General features: G+C 40.7%; 2 protein-coding genes across 2 annotated transcripts; both read right to left on the bottom strand.

Annotated features, from left to right (window-relative positions):
* Positions 1-14,095: 14,095 nt before the first annotated feature.
* LOC141600672 (uncharacterized) lies at positions 14,096-14,988 on the bottom strand. The gene is made up of 2 exons (XM_074420915.1): positions 14,776-14,988; positions 14,096-14,668 (listed from the first exon to the last, which is right to left on the bottom strand). The coding sequence occupies exons 1-2, from the start codon at positions 14,986-14,988 to the stop codon at positions 14,096-14,098; spliced, it is 786 nt and encodes a 261-aa protein (XP_074277016.1).
* Positions 14,989-15,854: 866 nt separating this feature from the next.
* LOC141600671 (uncharacterized) lies at positions 15,855-17,794 on the bottom strand. The gene is made up of 2 exons (XM_074420914.1): positions 16,942-17,794; positions 15,855-16,885 (listed from the first exon to the last, which is right to left on the bottom strand). The coding sequence occupies exons 1-2, from the start codon at positions 17,792-17,794 to the stop codon at positions 15,855-15,857; spliced, it is 1,884 nt and encodes a 627-aa protein (XP_074277015.1).
* Between the last annotated feature and the right edge of the window lie 1,941 nt (positions 17,795-19,735).

Here is a 19,735-nt window from a genome sequence, read left to right as displayed (position 1 = left end):
GAAGGCTAAGGCGGCCAAGGAGGAAGCCGAGAGGGCAAGGGCAGCTGAGGTTGCCGAGGCTAAGGCTGAGGCTGCTGAAGCTGAGGCTGCTAAGAACGCCGCTGGGTTGCCCATCGAAGAAGATGCTGCTACCGCTGCCGATGGTAAGCGAAGAATGGCATAGGGAGACGGGCGGTCGTCACCGAGCTCACCCAGCGTCTCGGCCAAATGTCGGGAGCCAATTATTAAGCCTTCCCTCCCTGCCATTTTTGGCGCTTCAAATGATACCTGTAATCTTTTGTTTTTCTTTTCCTTGTATTTTGTACAACTTTGGTAGGTTGTGTTTTGGCTTATCCTTATGGGGACGGTCGTCGTCTGTATTCTACTCACTTGTAACTTATCATTTTTAATAAGAGTTCGTTTCTTTTGTCTTCGGCTTGGCCGAGGTCTTTACCTCACTTTGAGTTTCCTTGCGCTAATAGTTGAGCGTATCAACTGTACTTAGCGTCTTCACTTTGCCTCTGGCTTGGCCGATGTCTTTTTTTCGTCTTCGTCTGAGTTGCCTTTTTGTTTCCGCCTCGGCCTGGCCGAGGCAGTCTAGAGTGCGCATCCCAACTGTGTTTAAACGCTTTTAAGGCGTTTTGATCGTTTCCGCGAGTATCAACCGCGCTGGCCGTAACTGCCGCGACGTCTGCTTCCTGAGGGTGATTGCCGCTCTTGTCAGTGTGACAGTGTGAACCAGCGTCTGCTTATTGGTAATGACGGCCGCTCTTGTCGATGTGACAGTGTGAGCTGGCGTCTTATTTCTTGATGACGGCCGTGGCGTCTACCACTTGGAGTGACTGCGACGGCGTCAAACCTCTTGGGGTGACTGCCGTGGCGTCTACTACTTGGGGTGACTGCGACGGTGCCTGCCTCTTTATGGAGACTACCGCTCTTGTCGGTGTGACAGTGTGAGCTGGCGTCTATTTCTTGATGACGGCCGTGGCGTCTACCACTTGGAGTGACTACGACGGCGTCAAACCTCTTGGGGTGACTGCCGTGGCGTCTACTACTTGGGGTGACTGCGACAGTGCCTGCCTCTTTATGGAGACTACCACTCTTGTCGGTGTGACAGTGTGAGCTGGCGTCTATTTCTTGATGACGGTCGTGGCGTCTACCACTTGGAGTGACTGCGACGGCGTCAAACCTCTTGGGGTGACTGCCGTGGCGTCTACTACTTGGGGTGACTGCGACGGTGCCTGCCTCTTTATGGAGACTACCGCTCTTGTCGGTGTGACAGTGTGAGCTGGCGTCTATTTCTTGATGACGGCCGTGGCGTCTACCACTTGGAGTGACTGCGACGGCGTCAAACCTCTTGGGGTGACTGCCGTGGCGTCTACTACTTGGGGTGACTGCGACGGTGCCTGCTTCTTTATGGAGACTACCGCTCTTGTCGGTGTGACAGTGTGAGCCGGCATCTTCTTCCTGTTAATGACTGATGGGAAAAAATGGACACTTTGATGGAAGACTTGGACGATTTTTCATTAGGTATAAACATGCGTTGGGGTGCCCACAGCTATCTTGGACACCTCCGCCGCTATACAAAGTTTTCCCGAGATTACCAGCGTCCTAATGGCTCATCAAAGGCACACCTTCCCAGTCATCCGCTAGTTGCATCCATGAGGTCGCCCTCCTGTTGTAAGGATGGACTCTTTCCTTTCTCTGACTTCTTTGCCACTTTGAGGGATTGCATGTTGCATCCTCTGGCAGCTATCTGGACGTTGACCACCTCGTCCTTCTCGTCCTTGGAGACGAGCTTATGCGCTTCCCCCCGGTCCGAGACATACATCAGTGTTAGGGCCCGGATGGACATCACTGCGTCGGCCTCGCTCAGAGTGACTCGGCCTATGAGAACGTTGTAGGCGGACGAGCCGTCAATGACCACGAACTCGGCTAGGACATTCTTAGCCGCATTCCCTTCGCCGAACATCATAGGCAGTCTGATTGACCCCAGTGGTACCAGGCCGGCCCCAGAGAAGCTGTACAGTGGATTGGTGCAGGGGCTTAAGTCCTTGACTCTCGGGCCGAGGCGAGGAAGCACTCCCGAACATGATGTTCGTGTAGGCGCTGTGTCAATCGGCACCTCTTGACCAGGTGGTTGGATATGTCCAAATTGACTACAAGTGGGTCGCTGTGAGGAGCGATGACTCCTTCGTAGTCCTTCCTTCCAATAGTCATATCGGGGATGTTGGAAGCGGGGATCGCTGTGTCGGGCACAAAGTTGATGGCCTGATATAGCTCGTTCAGGTGCCGTTTGTGCCCATGAGCGGACCCTCCGTTCTCGTTGCCCCGATGACAACATGGATCACTCCTATCCGTTCAAGACGGATTTCTTATCTGAACTCCGGCGTCGCCTTTTGGCCTTTGGCAACGTATTTGCCGAGGCTCCCCTTCCGGATCGCTTCTTCAATGGCATTCTTCGAGATGCCGGCGCTTGTCGATAAGGTGACCGGTGTGGCCGTGGTACTCACAGTACTGGCTCGTGTCACCGTCTCCCTTCGGCTTGGGGGGCCTTTCCCACTTTTGGCCCTCGTTTTTGCTCAGGGCGAAGACCTCGGCGGCCGATACGACGAGGAGGGTTTTATCATTATATCGCCTCGGTGGTACGATCCCGAACTCCACCCGCGCCCGTCGAGTCCTGTTTCTGGCAGATTTATCGACCGTGACCTATTATTGTCACGGCGTCTTTCACTGCATCGTGACCGATTATTGTCACGGCGTCCTTCATCCGGGTTGTCCTCCCGGCGGCTCTTCTTTTCTGAGGGTTTGGCCTCGCTAGGGCCTACCCAGGTTTTGTGATAGTCCTCCACTTTAATGGCTTGATCAGCGAATTTCCTGGCGGCGTCCAAGGTCAGGCCGCCGCTCTTGATGAGCTCGTTTTTTAGGTCTCCCCTTGGGAGGCCTTTCATCATCGCAAGGCTCGCCGGTTCATTGCTCACTCGCGAACTTGTTGAACCTCGCGCGTCGAACCTCTTCACATAACTTCGGAGGGACTCGCCTCCCTCCCCGTCGATAGTCAAGAGGTCCGATGTCTCCACGGCCCTCCTCTTGTTGCAGAATACTTGGGCTAGGAATGCGTCTTTTAGGTCGGCGTAATAAAGATATCCGACCCGTCGGCAGCCCCTTGTACCAACTTTGTGCCATCCCATGCAAGTGTCGTTGGGAAGATTCGGCACCAAACCTCATCGAGTTGCTCCCATACGACATGTGAGACTCGTAAGCCTCGACGTGGTCGGTCGGGTCACCTTCCCCTTTGTATGCTATAGGTGGTAACTTCAGCTTAGTCGGCACCGGGGTATCTAGGACGTAGGCGCCGAGGGGTCGTCGACCACGTGTCGAATGACACGCGGCGATCGGCTCCTCGCATTCCTAGTCCAGCTTCTCTCCTCGTAGCGAGAAGGACTTCTCCTCCGACTCTGGTGAGTCGGGCTTCTTCTCCAACTCTGACGAGTTGGGCTTCTTTCGCTCCTCCGGGGTGTGCCTCGTTCGTGCCGCGGCGACGCTGTCTTCTCACGAGTGCGAGAAGGACTTAGGTCTACCACGACCACTTTGGGCTCCCCTGTCTTGACAGGTCGGCTTCTCCTAATGCTCCGTTCAAGTTTCTTGGGGTCACATTTTGGGCCCTGGTCTCCTGGACGGTTTCCGCCGCTCTTGTCGATGTGACAAAGTGTGAGCCGCGTATTCCCAATTAGGTCCGGGGAGCATCTTCGATTTCTGCGTCAACCACATGTCCCATGATGGTGACCGGTCGACAAAGCGATGGAGTGTCTCGGTATTATTGGCATCCCGTACTCGGTTGAATCACTTGACCGGCGGAGGGTTGCACAACTCCGCATTTGTGGACGGTATCATCTTGGTAGAATTCGGTTTAAATCGATCCACGAATGCCTCTTGTTGTTTCGACATCTTCTTGGCTTTTGGGGTGGGTTTTTTGTGTGTATTTTTTGTTTGGGAATGAATGTGACTAGCTTCTAGGGTCTTTCCCACAGACGGCGCCAATTGTTCCGGGTGTAATTCCAGAGCAAGTATTGTTACCACCCGTGACTTGTAGAATGATGTCTTGAGTTGGATCCCTCGTCTCTATCGTTCCTCTCGGCCTCTCCTGCAACAATGAACGAACTGAGGGTTTGGCTTTGTGCCAAGCGTACTCACTCCGACGCTCAAGTCAGTAAACTTAGAGGGATAAGTTGTCGTTACTTGGCTAAGGATGTATTGTAGAGAGATAAGGGAGATATTACCAGATGAATAGTGATTCTTAGGTTAATTTGTGGATCCTCTCCTCAATGAAGGTTGAGGAGTATTTATAGACTTTCACCTTTTGTCACGTAGTGGCCAATTGGCCAAGTGGCTAGCAGGTGGAAAGATCGTTCTACCCTCGGCCGATGGACCCATGGCAGGCCGGCCGAGGGTCTTTAATATGAGTACGCGGATATATGTGTCCCGGCTGGCCGGTTGCCAGGCCGAGACCCAAGTGACAGGCCGATGAGTTGCATCGGCTAGGCTGTCTAAGTCGTTGACTTTACTGTGGATATCCTTGACCTTGCTCAATGTGTTGACTTGGTCAGCGGTGCAGAATATGCCCCATCAGAATATACATCAAAACTTTCCCCTATATTTTTCGTTCTATACATCAAAACTTTTCCCTATATTTTTCGTTCTATACATTTACCAAACTTACCATACGTACTTTATCAAATTACCACTCATCTATTGGACTTGTGGATTTAGGACAATGCTATATAAATTCACAAATTTAGCGGTAAATGGCAATATCTATGGATTTCGACGTACCCTAAATCCCAACCCCAATAAGTCTTGTTTGTAATCGTCACAAGTTTGTAACCTCTCACAAATCCTCTCCCACTTGCAATTTGTGAAAGACTGGGAGATCACAAGCTTCACAAATGAGAATTTGCCGATCCTAACTTACCTCTATCATTCGAAAGGATAAAATAGATTGATTCTACCTTAAAAAATCAGTCTAGTTTTATTACCTTATAAAAAAAATAATGTTCCGACATTTATTCGAACGTTGACCAAATAAGGTATATCCATCATCTTTCTGTCAACTTCTGCTTAAATTAGAATGTGGATACATGATGATCCTTAGCCGAATTTAACAAGTAATAAAAATATTGTGTCGCTGCAATGCATGCCCAATTTTTTAGTAGTTTTATTGCTTGTTGTCTTGTTGACTTATCCTCCATGTCCATGTCACTCTTGCCAATTATAATTAAAGTTTCGCATAAAAAAAATTATAATTAAATTTTTGTATATACGGAGTATATTCTTTAAGGGGATCAATTAATGGTGGATATATTTATAAGATAAGAATGAAAATATATCTATCTATCTATTTTCTATATTAATAAAGGAAGTTTTTTTCGAACGATTATAGAGAGTCCAACTTTTATAAAAGTCTTTTAATTTTTAAAACTTTAAAAAACTGTAGATAATAATGATTAGTTAAACCGAAGATAAACAAGTTACTGCTATTATACTTTCTCCATTCAACTCCACTCTACCACTCTCTTTTTTCACGTTTGCCAACGCGTGTTTTAAGCGCTAAATATCGTTAGCCATGTATTTGCAAAATTTATAAAAGTTAGATATTTTTAATGTACTCGTAAAGACGAATTAAACAAGATTCCACATGAATATATTTTCATTTAAGTATCGAGAGAAAATTGAAATTGAATACTCACTCGTGAATAGTGTACAAAAATGAAATTGGTAGAGTGGAGTTGAATGGAGGAAGTATATTATATTATATACTCCCTCCATACCACACCAATGGTAACATGGACCCATTTTTAGTGAGGAGAAAAGTAGTCCATGTTACCATTGGTGTGGTATGAAGGGAGTATAAGATATAGTTTGGGAAACATTAGATCTATCTAAGATAGAGTTTGGGAAACATGAGATCAATGTAGGATTCTTATAGCATTGTCCTATATAATACCAATACCCTTCCTATATTTGTCATGCTAATAAATGTCTGAATTACGTTTATCAAAATTATTTTCAATATTATTATTGACAGTTTAGTAGATTGTTACTAATGTAATTACTTGACTTTTCATGTAGTGTGAGCAACTGATTTATTTTTGCTTATCTAATTACGTGATTTTTGATGTAGTACGTGCAATTAGTCGATTTTTGTTTATCGTTATTTGTATTTTATTCTAATACATTCCTGTCCTTTTATGTCAGGTATTATTCAGAAAGTGATACGATATTAGCATCAAACCGATGAGCACACCATGGTTGATAAGAGATATTTTTTTTATACGAGTAAATTTCAACGTGCATAGAATGTAATTTCTCTAATTTCGGTGTTCTATTGGCTACGTGGGTCTATTGACCATTAATTAATTAAATTGGATTTATCTTATCTAAAGTTGGAGAGATTTAATCTTAAGAGCATAAAAAGAGACAACATTTACACCATAAATTGTACACTTACCAAACCTGAGTGGCACAAAACATGTCTTAAGTTGTAGATTAGTTTGTTTTACGCATTAAATTATATAAGCACCATTTTATACCGAATATTTACATTACTATTTGTTATGTAACCTACTTACTCATAGATCTTTGTTTCTTTGAGGAATTTCTAAAGCTCTTACGATTAGTAAATTAGATACGGAGTAATATTTTGCTTTCATGAATTACAGAAGATAATACGAAGATATGAATCTTAGTTGGCATAAAATTCTTGCATATTAATAATTTTGTGTACGGTAGGATTTTAACGTTAAGCACTAACTTAACTATCTTTTTTATCACAGGTTTGCAATTTCAAAGTCAAATAAGTTCAATTTGAAGTTGAGGATGAGGACATACCATATTATTTCATTAATATACATTATTTCGTTTGGTGATAAAGACGGTATGCCTATAATATAAAAAAAAAAAAAAAAAAAACTTAATTTTGACAACTCACTCACAAATTTGGTATCTTGAGCTTCCATTAATTAAGAGGTATATTAGTGTTGGAAAATAGGGGCTTTTTATGCCTTGAGTATTTTTCTTTTGTCCCACATTGGTAGTGAAAGGCTTGTTTCTTGTGTTTATATAACAAACCTTCTCATGCCATATCACTAGTGGGTCATGGGAGGCTTTTGTGGAAGCTTTGCGAGGTGCTTAATTCAGCTCGCACACGCGCGCGTGCCCGTGCCCGAGCCCGGCCCGGCCCGGATCCGGATCCGGATCCGTGATTTGGCAATGGCGGGCTGTGCCTATCTTTTTGGGCCAGAGCTGCGTGATTACGTTTTATTTTCTGACCCTCCTGCTGCTGTCACCGAAGTCGCTGCGTCTGTTGAGACTACCCCTCCTGTAATTTCTGCTGTTAAGTCAAATGAAGAGGCTGTTAAAAAATATGATAAGGATAATAAAACAGTTAGGTTTCACCTCCTTAATCTTATGACTAATACCCTATTTGACTTGTTTATGGTTCATAAATCTGCTAAAACCATATGGGAATTACTAGAGAAGAAATATGGGGCTGATGATGCGGGTAAAAAGAAGTATGTCGTTGGGAAATGGCTGGGGTTCCAAATGGTAGATGACAAACCTATAATGGAACAAGTACATGTCTATGAGAATTTCTGTGCTGACGTAGTTAATGAAGGGATGAAACTAGATGAGATTTTTCTAGCAAATGTGTTACTGGAAAAATTCCCCCCTTCCTGGTCTGACTATAGGAACCATCTGAAACATAAGAAAAAAGACCTTTCCCTCCAAGAATTAGTGAGTCACATGAGGACCGAGGAGGCAAATCGTCTCAAAGACAAAACCATTAGTGTGTCTGTAAATGCTTCTAATGCTTCTGTCAAGGCTAATCTGGTTGAGTCGAGTGGTCCGTCCAATGTTGAGAAATTCAAGGGTAAGGGTAAGGCCAAGGTTGGTCAGGGGAAGAACCAGGGTCCTGCTAAGAAAAATGGTCCAGGGAAGCATACCAAACCAGTGGCGAAAATTCAGAAACCAAAGGGCCAAATTGTTTGCTATGTCTGTGGAAAAGCTGGTCACAAAGCCTACCAATGCTCCGAAAAGAAATCTGCTGAAGCCAATGCTGTAACTGATGACATCATTGCTGCTGTGGTTGTGGAAGCTAATGTGGTGGGTAATGTTGCTGAATGGGTCTTGGACACTGGCGCTTCTAGACACCTCTGTGCTGATAAGGGGTTATTTGCTGAGTTCGAGGAGGTAGCTGATGGGGAATGCGTTTTCATGGGTAACTCTTCATCCGCACCGATCAAAGGCAAAGGCAAGATCTTTCTCAAACTCACCTCGGGGAAAACACTTGCTCTAAATAATGTTTTGTATGTACCCTCGTTACGTCGAAACCTTGTGTCTGGTGCCTTATTAAACAAAGTCAAGGTTGAAACTTGTTTTTGAGGCCGACAAGGTGGTAATGTCGCGTAATGGGGAATTTGTGGGCAAGGGTTATCTTTCCGGGGTCTCTTTGTATTGAACACTCGATTCGAGTTTCTAATAATATTGCTTCTACTTCTGCTTATATCGCTGAGTCTATTGATGTTTGGCATGGTAGATTAGGTCATGTGAATGTTGACTATATTAAAAAACTTAGAACTATGAGTTTAATTCCAAGTTTGACGAGTCAAGAATTCTCTAAATGTGCTAGCTGTGTTGAGGCTAAATTCACAAAGAAACCTAGTAAACCAGTTACCACTAGGAAAACGAGTCTTCTTGAGCTTATTCACACCGACCTAGCTGACTTCAAAAATGTTGCAAGTAGAGGTGGTAAAAATTATTATGTCACCTTTATAGACGACTGTTCAAGGTACACCCGTGTTTATTTGCTTAAAACAAAAGATGAAGCAGAACATTCGTTTATAAGTTTTAAGAATGAGGTCGAAAACCAACTTGAAAGAAAAATCAAAAGGGTAAGGTCTGACAGAGGAGGCGAGTATAAATCAAACTATTTAGCCGAGTTTTGTGACAAAAACAGTCTAATACATGAGACTAGTCCACCTTACTTACCTCAATCCAATGGAGTAGCTGAACGGAAAAATAGAACTTTGAAAGAAATGATGAATGTTATGCTTTTAAGTTCTGGCCTTTCTGAGGATATGTGGGGGGAAGCAATTCTATCGGCTTGTCATATTCTTAACCGTGTACCTCATAAGAAGTTAGACAAGACACCCTACGAGATATGGAAAGGCTATCCTCCTAACCTGAACTTCCTAAGGGTATGGGGGTGTTTAGCTAAAGTGGGTTTACCTGACTTTAGAAGACCTACAGTTGGACCTAAAACCTATGATTGTGTTTTTATAGGTTATGCTCAAAATAGTTCTGCATATAGATTCATGTCTTTGAGTGATCGTTCTATATCTGAAGCTAGAGATGCTGTGTTTTTTGAGCATGTTTTTCCATTACAGAAGAATGTTGATTCATCTCCTAGTTTGCCTGTTACATCTGTTGATATCTCTTCACATGCTAGTAGTAGCACTTCTATTGATCATGTTGCTGAACCTAGAAGGACTAAGAGACCTAGATGTCCTAAAAACTTTGGACCTGATTTTGTTTCAACATTCTTTGTCTCGAACATGGTTACACTGTTTGTGCTAGTGATGAGTTTGTTTCAGCATTTTTAATAGAAGATGATCCGAAAACATACAATGAGGCCATGAAATCCATTGATGCTAATTTTTGGAAAGATGCTATTAAAAGTGAGCTTGACTCTATTGTGTCTAATCGGACGTGGGTTGTTGATTTACCTAAAGGTAGTAAACCCATTACGAGTAAATGGATTTTCAAAAAAAAAATGAGACCTGACGGTACAATAGAAAGATTTAAAGCTAGACTTGTGGTTAGAGGTTTTACACAAAAGAAAGATATTGATTATTTTGATACTTATTCACCCGTGACCAAAATATCGACTATTAGAACTCTTGTCGCTTTAGCTGCTATTCATAACCTTTTTATACATCAGATGGATGTCAAAACTGCTTTTTTGAATGGTGAGCTAAGGGAAGAGATTTATATGTCGCAACCTGAAGGGTTTGTGGTAGAGGGTCAAGAGAATAAGGTGTGTAAACTGAATAAATCACTATATGGTCTGAAACAAGCACCTAAGCAGTGGTATGAGAAATTTAACAACACTTTGGTAAGTAATGGCTTTATGGTAAACAATTCTGATTCATGTGTTTATTCAAAAGTAATAGAATCTGATTGTGTGCTTATATGCCTTTATGTTGATGACATGTTAATACTTGGTAATAATTTGGAGGTAATAATTAAAACCAAAGAATTTTTGTCATCACAATTTGAGATGAAGGACTTAGGAGAAGCTGATGTAATCCTAGGAGTTAAGGTTATTCGAAACTCTAAAGGAATTTCTTTAAGTCAATCTCATTATGTGGAAAAAGTGTTGAAAAAGTTTATCTGCTTTGATGTTGTGCCTGCTAGGACACCCTACGATGCTAGTATACACTTATGTAAGAACTTGGGTAAGAGTGTATCCCAAGAAGAGTATGCTAAAATCCTTGGTAGTGTGATGTTTCTTATGAACTGTACTCGACCTGATATTGCCTATGCAGTTAGTAGACTGAGTCGTTACACACATAACCCTAGTAATGAACATTGGAATGCTCTTCGTCGTTTGCTAAGATACCTAAAAGGAACAGTTGACCTTTGCTTGCATTATAGTAAATTTCCTGCTGTGTTAGAAGGATATTGTGATGCAAATTGGGTTTCAGGTAACGACGAGATCTGTTCTACTAGTGGTTATGTCTTCACCATGGGTGGAGGTGCTATATCGTGGAAGTCTTCTAAACAGACTTGTATTGCACGCTCTACCATGGAGTCGGAGTTCATAGCTCTTGAGCCGGCAGTCAAGAGGCCGATTGGTTGAAAACCTGTTTGGCGGATGTACCAATGTGGGGAGGACAAAATATTCCGGTCTCCTTACATTGTGATTCACAAGCAGCTATTGGTGCTGCTAAGAATAGTGTCTATAATGCTAAGAAACGACACATTCGAATCAGGCACGCTGCAGTTAGACAACTCCTTGATAATGGAGTTATCGCTTTGGACTATGTGAAGTCCGAAAGCAATCTGGCTGATCCTTTTACTAAAGGATTGACTAGGAGACTAGTCGTTGAAACGTCGAGGGGGATGGGACTTAAGTCCTTAAGTCAAGAGTGACTAGGTCTAAAGTTTCTATTCCTATGGCGTTATATGATTCATAGCCTTAACTGGTGGTGCTTTGAGACACACTTGATGAATCATACATAAGGTTGGACTTATGTCCTTAATGGCTCATGCGAGAAGTGCTATTGAGAAGCACCTGAGCCACCTACGTAGGTGTGTTGATTATAAAGACTATGAGAAGTCTTCTGAACACATCTATTAGTACCGAGGTAAACGCAATGCTCTAAAAAGAGCATGTTGCACTTTGAAATCGCGGAACGATCATAATTCTGAAGGTATGATATGTGTTGTGGGGGGTATCGACCGAAGCTCAGCTAGGAATTCAAATCGCAAGATATTCTCTCGCTGTAAGTAAGTTGTTTCCTCATCTCACTAAAGTGTCAATTCAAATCGAAAGATATTGATACCTAAGTATCCAATCCTTCCTTTACCCAGGAATTCTTCTTTCTCTTTCTGTGGCGCCCCTAGTGGGGGATTGTTGGAAAATAGGGGCTTTTTATGCCTTGAGTATTTTTCTTTTGTCCCACATTGGTAGTGAAAGGCTTGTTTCTTGTGTTTATATAACAAACCTTCTCATGCCATATCACTAGTGGGTCATGGGAGGCTTTTGTGGAAGCTTTGCGAGGTGCTTAATTCAGCTCGCACACGCGCGCGCGCGTGCCCGTGCCCGAGCCGGCCCGGATCCGGATCCGGATCCGGATCCGGATTCGTGATTCGGGATTCGGGATTTGGGATTTGGCAATCGCCTGCGGCGGGCTGTGCCTATCTTTTTGGGCCAGAGCTGCGTGTTTTTGGAGTGTCCAGATGCGAGGTGCTAAATGTCCAGGTTCATAGTCAAATGCAATTAAATGGTGATTAATGCGCGGATTAATTCACCTTTAATTACGATCTTTGACTAATGCATTTCTGGGATCTTTTTGGCTCCTCAGCTGACTATTTTCGTGTATAAATAGTCAGCCTATTCTCATTCCAATACACACACAACTCACTGCTCTTCTTCTCTTCTCTTCCTCTCTATTTTCTGGGTAAAGATAAATTCTGTCGTTCCAATGCTCTCAGTCTCGAGTGGGCGTGCCTGAGTGCAGTAGTGTAAATCCTTGGGGAACTACCGGTCATCTGCTGATCGCCACCACGGTCGTACCGGAAATATAGTTTTCAAGGCAGTGGCTCTCATACCACGTCACTACAAAAACGGTTATCTCTAATCTCTCTCATTGTTACTGCAATTTACGACTAACAATTAGTCTCAAATAAATTAGTCTTAGGGTGATAATATATGGACTATGGAGTACATACATATAAAAATATAAAATTCCTTAGAATTGAAAAGAATCCTAACTAATATATGGAGTACATACATACATATAAAATACTCTAGAATTTGAAAACAGTCCTAACTATATATGACAATGAAAAAAAGTGTAATTTTTGTTGCCCTTCAAACGATTAAACATAACCCACTATGAGTTAGCTTTTTTTGGAAGATTTTCTTTACTTAAAAGCATTTACTTAGGTCGTTTAGGGTTCTATTAACACCAGATAATCTTCGGTTCGTGTAGGTTCAGTTATAGCCGAGTCATTTGGGTAATGGGTTCTCTAATAGAGTAATATAGGAGCTCTTCAATTTAAGAATGATTATTTATATAAAAATAAGAGTTGATAATTATTAAAATTAGGGAAATCGATTTACACCCTTTTTCTTTGGTTTTTTACCTATTATTTACACAAGAAGTAAACAAAATAAACAATAAATCTGGTAGACAATAGTTAATAGCTATTACCAATTCAATCAGGAAAAAGAAATAAAACCATCCACGAGGACCATGACCATGCACTCTATTAGCTCTCATTGGGAATACTTCCTATCGTAATTTGCGATCACTTCAAATTAATTTCTATATGGAAAAAGAGTTGTACGATAGTAAGAAAGGTGTTCATTAAAGACGTTAAGCAAAATCTTAAAACAAAGGCCAATGGCCAACAAACCCATCAAAAGAATAATTTATCAATTATTCGCACTACAAGTTGATCTAAATTAGAAATCAAAATTGCTAACTTTGTGTCTCTCTATGTATGGCACTAACTAATTGTATGTACTAGAAAACAATAAGCAGTACTCCTACTAAATTTCTTAAGATTCAAAATTATAGAACTTTGCAAGAAAAAATAACTATGAAACTACAATAGTGCTTATTAATGACCTAATTTTCACATAGAGAAGTTTCTTAATTTTTTTTAGATTTTCAGATTTAGATTAAACAGTAAAAAGTTTTATCAACTAAAGAAATTATGTAAATATCGAACAAATAGGCCCGTGCATTGCACGGGCATTAAATCTAGTCTATACTAGTTTTATGCCCGTGCAAATTGCACGGGGTTGTCGTTTCGGGTTGAGAAGTAGGGTTGTTAATAAGAGATGCTCTTTCATGGTAGTATTAATTTCGGAATTCTAGAATTACAGAAAAAAAAAAATCTCAAAATTATAAGAGTTAACAAAAGTAGACAAATATCAAAGAAATAAGTACAACAAAAAGCTCTTATGGGGTACAATCATAAGTTAATTGAACTATAGCTTCTCAAAAACTTCTTTATACACTACGTTGTTTGTTCTATTGGACACGCGTTTATCATTATCGCAAATCAGAACCTTCAATCCCTTTTTGCTCGTCACTCTTGAAATAGCGACATACAGCTGACCGTGTGTAAACACCGACCTTGGAAGATAAAGCCCAACATGTGCTAGTGACTGTCCTTAGCTCTTATTTATCGTCATTGCAAAACACACCGCAACAGGGAATTGTCTTCCTCACAAATCGTACGGAACTTACGAATCGAGATGGAGTAAGTGTAATACGGGCAATATGCACTTTATCGCCCTTATGACTACCCGATAAAATCAAGTTGCTCTAATCACACGTGATCCCAAATCTGTCACTATCAATCGAGTGCCATTGCACAATCCGCGAGATTGGTCAATGTTTCGAAGAAGCATAACTATAGCACCAACTTTCAGCTTTAATTCGTGATTTGGAAGCCCCGAGCACTTAATAGAGTTAAGAAATTCTGTGGTGTACAAATCACGGACCCCAATATTACTCTCATCTTTACTAACCTCGTCTGAGCTAAAGTAAATTTTCTCTGTTGCATCTATTCGAGATAATACGTAGTCATTAACCAAATCAACGATCTCATGTGTAGGTGCAAGGATGGCCCTCTCCTGAAGATACTCGGGATTCGATAGTTGATTCTCGAGGGATGGGTAAATGGCATCTACAATCGAAGCGATAGGATCTCCAGTGTGCTGAATCAAAATGTCATTCGGCAACTCTAATTCAACTTCCCCATCATTCGGATCTCCAGCTTCCCCGTCTCCAACTTTTAGTATCCATTCTGAAAACTCTTTTATCTGAGCAAGTTCGGAACACGAATCTCCGCCTCGAAGGCGCATGTTTTTTGTCAATTTCAGCACCTTGTATGAATAAAAAAATATGTTTTTTATGAGGTTATATGGAGTAAATAAATTTGTAACCGTTACATATAGATAGTTAATTCAAAACGTGCATTTTTTTTTCGTACCTTGCAAGCAGACCACAAATTTGAAGAACATAGTGACGCATTCACGATTTCCGATCTGCTGCCTTTAGGGATAACGGGAAGTATTTGTCGAAAATCACCCCCAAATACGACAACCTTACCACCAAATGGTTGATTGATATCTTCGTCGTTCGAAAAACGCATGACATCTCTTAAACTCCTGTCAACAGCCTCGAAAGCATATCTGTGCGTCATTGGTGCTTCGTCCCATATAATAAGCTTTGTCCTAATTAAGAGTTCGGCTAAATCACTTCATGGTTTAATCCTTGAACACGTAGAATTTTCAACTACATTGAGTGGGATACTAAGTCTCGAATGAGCAGTTATTCCACCGGGAAGTAAGGTAGCTGCAATGCCGCTGGATGCTACAGGAAGCACAATCTGTCCTCTACTTCTCAATGCCGCACATAAGGTTCGCCAAATAAAAGTTTTACCCGTCCCTCCATATCCATATACAAAAAAAACACCTCCGCGATTATTACGGACTGCGTCCATTATCTCATTGTAGACAGCCATTTGCTCGTTAGTCATGGAAGATAAAAGGTGCACATGTTCTTCCCCTAAAGAAACTCTGTCATAAGATAGCTCGTCGGATACTAACGTGTTCACAGGATGAGATGTGGATGATTCGGGAAAAGGCATGTCTTCAAACCTACGTAAGCTACTGCCGTTGCGTTGAAGACATGCTTCAATATCTAGCAATGCATAATTCTTAAGTTCATCCTCCGTTAATCGCAACGCTGTGAATTTAATAGGCGCACACCATTTTAAAAGTATATAAAACAATTATTACACGGTAGTGCTTAAATAAAAGGGGAGTTAGTATAATATTATATGAATTTACAGTAATCACAAAATGCTCATTTAACAACTAACCTTGGTTTTGAAGCGCATTACGTTGTTGATATAGGATGTCATCTAAAAGATGCTTCCAAGTTTTCTCCCACACTTTACTTGGCATCGCTATAGCAGCAGACAACAATAAAGTGACAAAGAGGTTTCTTAAATAAGACCCGGAACCCCAACGGCTTGCTTCCTCTATAGCATCAATGTACTCCTTATCATCTCCAAGCAAGCCACGCGCATAACATGCACTCAAAAGTAGGATGCAAAGTATCATCAAACCACCTTAAATCCTCATAAGATTTAGGACCCTTGACGAAATTTAATAGAGTCCTCATATAATATAGTTCACCACAATTAGGGGAAACATTATGCATTCTTCCAAGAGCAAAACCACTTTTTCTAGGATGCCAAGCACGTTCTTCTTGTTTCCACACGAATTTCGTCGGGAACTGGCTATATAATAGTTGTTGTGCCTCCTCGCTAGATTTATTACAATCCATCCAAGCCAAGAACTTTGTCATACCGATTGTGGGATTATCGATGACTGAATCAATAGGGTCTTCGTCGTTAAAAACAACGCTTTGCTCATCAGGAAGGTGAAAGCGCAATCTTTCAACAGGAGGAGTCCTATAATGTATTTCAAAGCCAAAGATTCTCCACACGGCTTCGCATGCTGAGATATAACGACAATCATGGAACCTCTGTATCTCATCTATTTGGCCGGGATTCTCCTCGTTTCGACGACGATAAGAAGATTGCATTGTGGCTCGATCAGGGCCCTTATTTATGTACTTGAACAAATACTTGATTGATCGAGCTTGATTGCACCATTCGACATTTATGTGGGCACGATATTTTAACAATAATTGCGCATTATATGGAACTACCCACTCATTGCCCAGTTTCCGTCCACTCTTCACCACGGTAAATCCCTTCTCCCTCCTCTTATATACAGGATACCCGTCGTCGTCAACCGTTGTGCTTTCGATGCACCTCTTCGGAAAGTTTCTGGAGCACTTAGATGCAACCATACACGGGCAAGTAGGGAAGTCTTTGCCACATGGACCGTGTATCATATGATCCTTCACAAGAGCATATAACAAAGGGTTTTCATCAGGATCGGGTATCTCGGCACTAATAATTTTATCTACATTTGCGGCCTCCGGGAATTTGTCGTCACGATGAAGAAATATCAGAATATGAGCATGTGGCAATCCACGTTTTTGAAATTCAATAGTGTACGTGCCTGAAAGATTAGCCAAAACAATTATAAGTTTTTTTCATACAACATTAGGAAGAAACATGAATGGTAGTGCTCGAAAGATTTATGTGTAACCTCTCCTCCAATGACACATCCGAATATCTGACGGTCTTTCAAGTCTTTCATTAATTCCGCCAGTTTCATCTTGAAAACACGACTAAGAATATCAGGTCGATCCTCCGGCCTCAAACCTCTTTTAGAGACAAATCTCATTATTTCTGGCCATTTTGGATTACATGTAAATATAATGAACAAATCTGGATACCCATACCACTTGCAAATGGTCATAGTATCTTGGAAATTACCTATAGTGTACCCATCTGATTGCAAAACCGATGAAGACATGAAAATACGGCTCCCGGCAAAGGATGGTTCGGTTTCCCCACGGTCGGCCGCATTCGCAAGATTTTTATACGTTTCCACACGAAGCAACCCCTGATTATGACGAAGAAATGACAACCTCTGCGACTCAACCATCATATAACCATCGACAATAAATTGTTGAAGTAATTTAGCAGCTAACAAAAGAATTGCAGATTGAAGGAACGAAGATCTATCCTGGAGATGAAATGCAAGCCACTCTCTCATTGTTACTTGATTTCGTGGGTTCTTTTTCTTACTTCTGTTGAGAGAAGCTTCGCTATGTAGGATGCCCGGCCTCCAACCGTCTTCGCCATGCGGAAACAACAAAGGATACTGTAGTGCTAAATATAAAGGGTGCAACTCGGATATACGCTGAAGTTCACCACTTTCCTTCTCAATAATAATATCCCTCTTTTCCACGGCGTTTCCAATGTCTCCTTCAATAAGAACGGCAACCTCGGAAAGGCATCGTGGGACGGTTATATGTTCTGCCATCAGTTTCTCTTCTTGAAATAAGCCGAATAGAGACATCTCTTTCTATATCATCTGATAATCTATCTCTCGCCATTCTGAATCGCATAGCTAATATATTTTCCTCATCGATCATTCTTTGCAACAAACAAATTAGGCCCGTGCATTGCACGGGCATTAAATCTAGTCTATATTATTAAAGGAAGCTTTTTTTCGAGCGATTACAGAGAGTCCGATTTTTATGGGAGACATGTAATTATCAATTAATTAATTAATTAATTATTAGTATATTATAAGAGGAGATAAATATGGTTTACATAAGATAAAACTCTATCCCTAACATCACGACAATCCTACTTGCATATTTATTTTTGTGTCTATATATAGACATGCCTCCTACAAATTTTCATCCATGTTACGTTATTGTCTAGAGTTTGTTTTATTTTTATGCAATTGCATTTTTCTTTTGATCAATAATTCAATGTGTTAATCCGTATTACTTTGTAGTAATAGTACTTATTACTTCATATGAATTTGTGCGCATTATATATTGAATTGCTTACATGTTGCTCCTTTAAATTATGATTATCATACATGAATCTAATCGTCTCAATTTTTTTGCAGTGTTAGTGAATCTTTGACACGTTGATAATGTCTTTGGGATTACGGCCACAGAAGTTAATGTCGTTTTAATTTAGTTATCAACTATGATTCAAGAGGTATATCAAAAATGTACTATTAATATATTTATTTACACAAAAAGTTTACAAAAAAAAATCATCAATGCAACACAATTTATTTACGTTTTAACACGCACTTAATAAAGTAATTTATAACTGAGTCCACCAAAATTTATACATACACATTTATGCCACTAATTCGTTTGTTTGTTTCAAGTATCGATACTAAATGGCATTTGTCGTAAATAATTAAGCACATCTTGAGAATAAAAAGAAGACACCTAATTAACTTAAATGTACCATAATGTATTACACCCGACCTATGTAAATTCTTTGCCGTAGGTTTTGATTTTTATTCTGCAATTATTATTATTCTGGTGTGTAGTTTTTTTTTTTTGGTAAAAAAAAGAAAGTTCTACCCAATTAACCTTTGAATGTCCCGGCCCCCTCCCCAAAAAGTATGCATGCATGGCTCTAAGAGGGTGCAAATCACGTTGATTTTTCTCGCACTAAATATATTACACTCGACATCAGAATGTATTATACTCGACATAAATTGAGTGTATACTCACCGTATACGATATCATATATTACACTTACATATGATTGTTTTTATCAAAATTGCACCTAGCTAAGAGGAGATTCGGGAAACCGTAGACTTATCCGCATAAAAGGCGAACTAATATAGATGACTATATATAAGTCTTTTTACAAAAACAACCATATAGTTTATCCACGTAAACTAATTTTTTTTTGCTTAATAGGTTTTGTAGATTATGTAAGCTAGCAACTTGAGTTTTTACGAAAGTTAATTCACGTTGTATAAAGGTAATAAAATATAGACATGTTACCAATGTTTGAATATGATATATAGAGAGCGTAAGCAGCGAGATGTGATTTGAATTTTTGATCTTAAAATTACATCAATTATACTTTCCCATATATATCATAAATTTGTCATTCTTCAATCATATAATCCTTCCACTGCACGAGTTCAATAGGACATGAATCATACCTACAACAGCCAGGTCGAATATGGTTTAGGAATGTCATGATTTTAAAAGCACGTACTTGAACCGGATTTGAAAACAGGTTGAGGCACTCGATGCCCTTTGTACAAAAACCCGTGTTCAATATCAGCAATTATAGAGACCAATTTTTACAAAATAGTTTTAAGTGGATCCAAAATGATGAGCAACAATCAATAATCGAATGTAATCATGATAATGAAATTAATTCACTCTAATTTTGTATTATTACTTCATCCGTCTCAAATAACAAATAATAATATAATTATCATATTCGATTTATTTTACAATTG

Source organism: Silene latifolia, chromosome 9, assembly GCF_048544455.1.
Source record: "Silene latifolia isolate original U9 population chromosome 9, ASM4854445v1, whole genome shotgun sequence".
In the NCBI taxonomy this organism is placed as follows: Eukaryota; Viridiplantae; Streptophyta; class Magnoliopsida; order Caryophyllales; family Caryophyllaceae; genus Silene; species Silene latifolia.
This window is presented reverse-complemented; position numbering and strand designations above follow the sequence as displayed.

What these genes read in the sequence shown, in the direction of transcription:
- LOC141600672 (XM_074420915.1), bottom strand. Translation starts at nt 14,988, where the DNA reads ATGACGCACAGATATGCTTTCGAGGCTGTTGACAGGAGTTTAAGAGAT. An exon ending in ATTTGTGGTCTGCTTGCAAG is followed by an intron (nt 14,669 to 14,775) that starts GTACGAAAAAAA and finishes TATTCATACAAG; the next exon opens with GTGCTGAAATTGACAAAAAA.
- LOC141600671 (XM_074420914.1), bottom strand. Translation starts at nt 17,794, where the DNA reads ATGTCTCTATTCGGCTTATTTCAAGAAGAGAAACTGATGGCAGAACAT. An exon ending in TTTCGAGCACTACCATTCAT is followed by an intron (nt 16,886 to 16,941) that starts GTTTCTTCCTAA and finishes CTAATCTTTCAG; the next exon opens with GCACGTACACTATTGAATTT.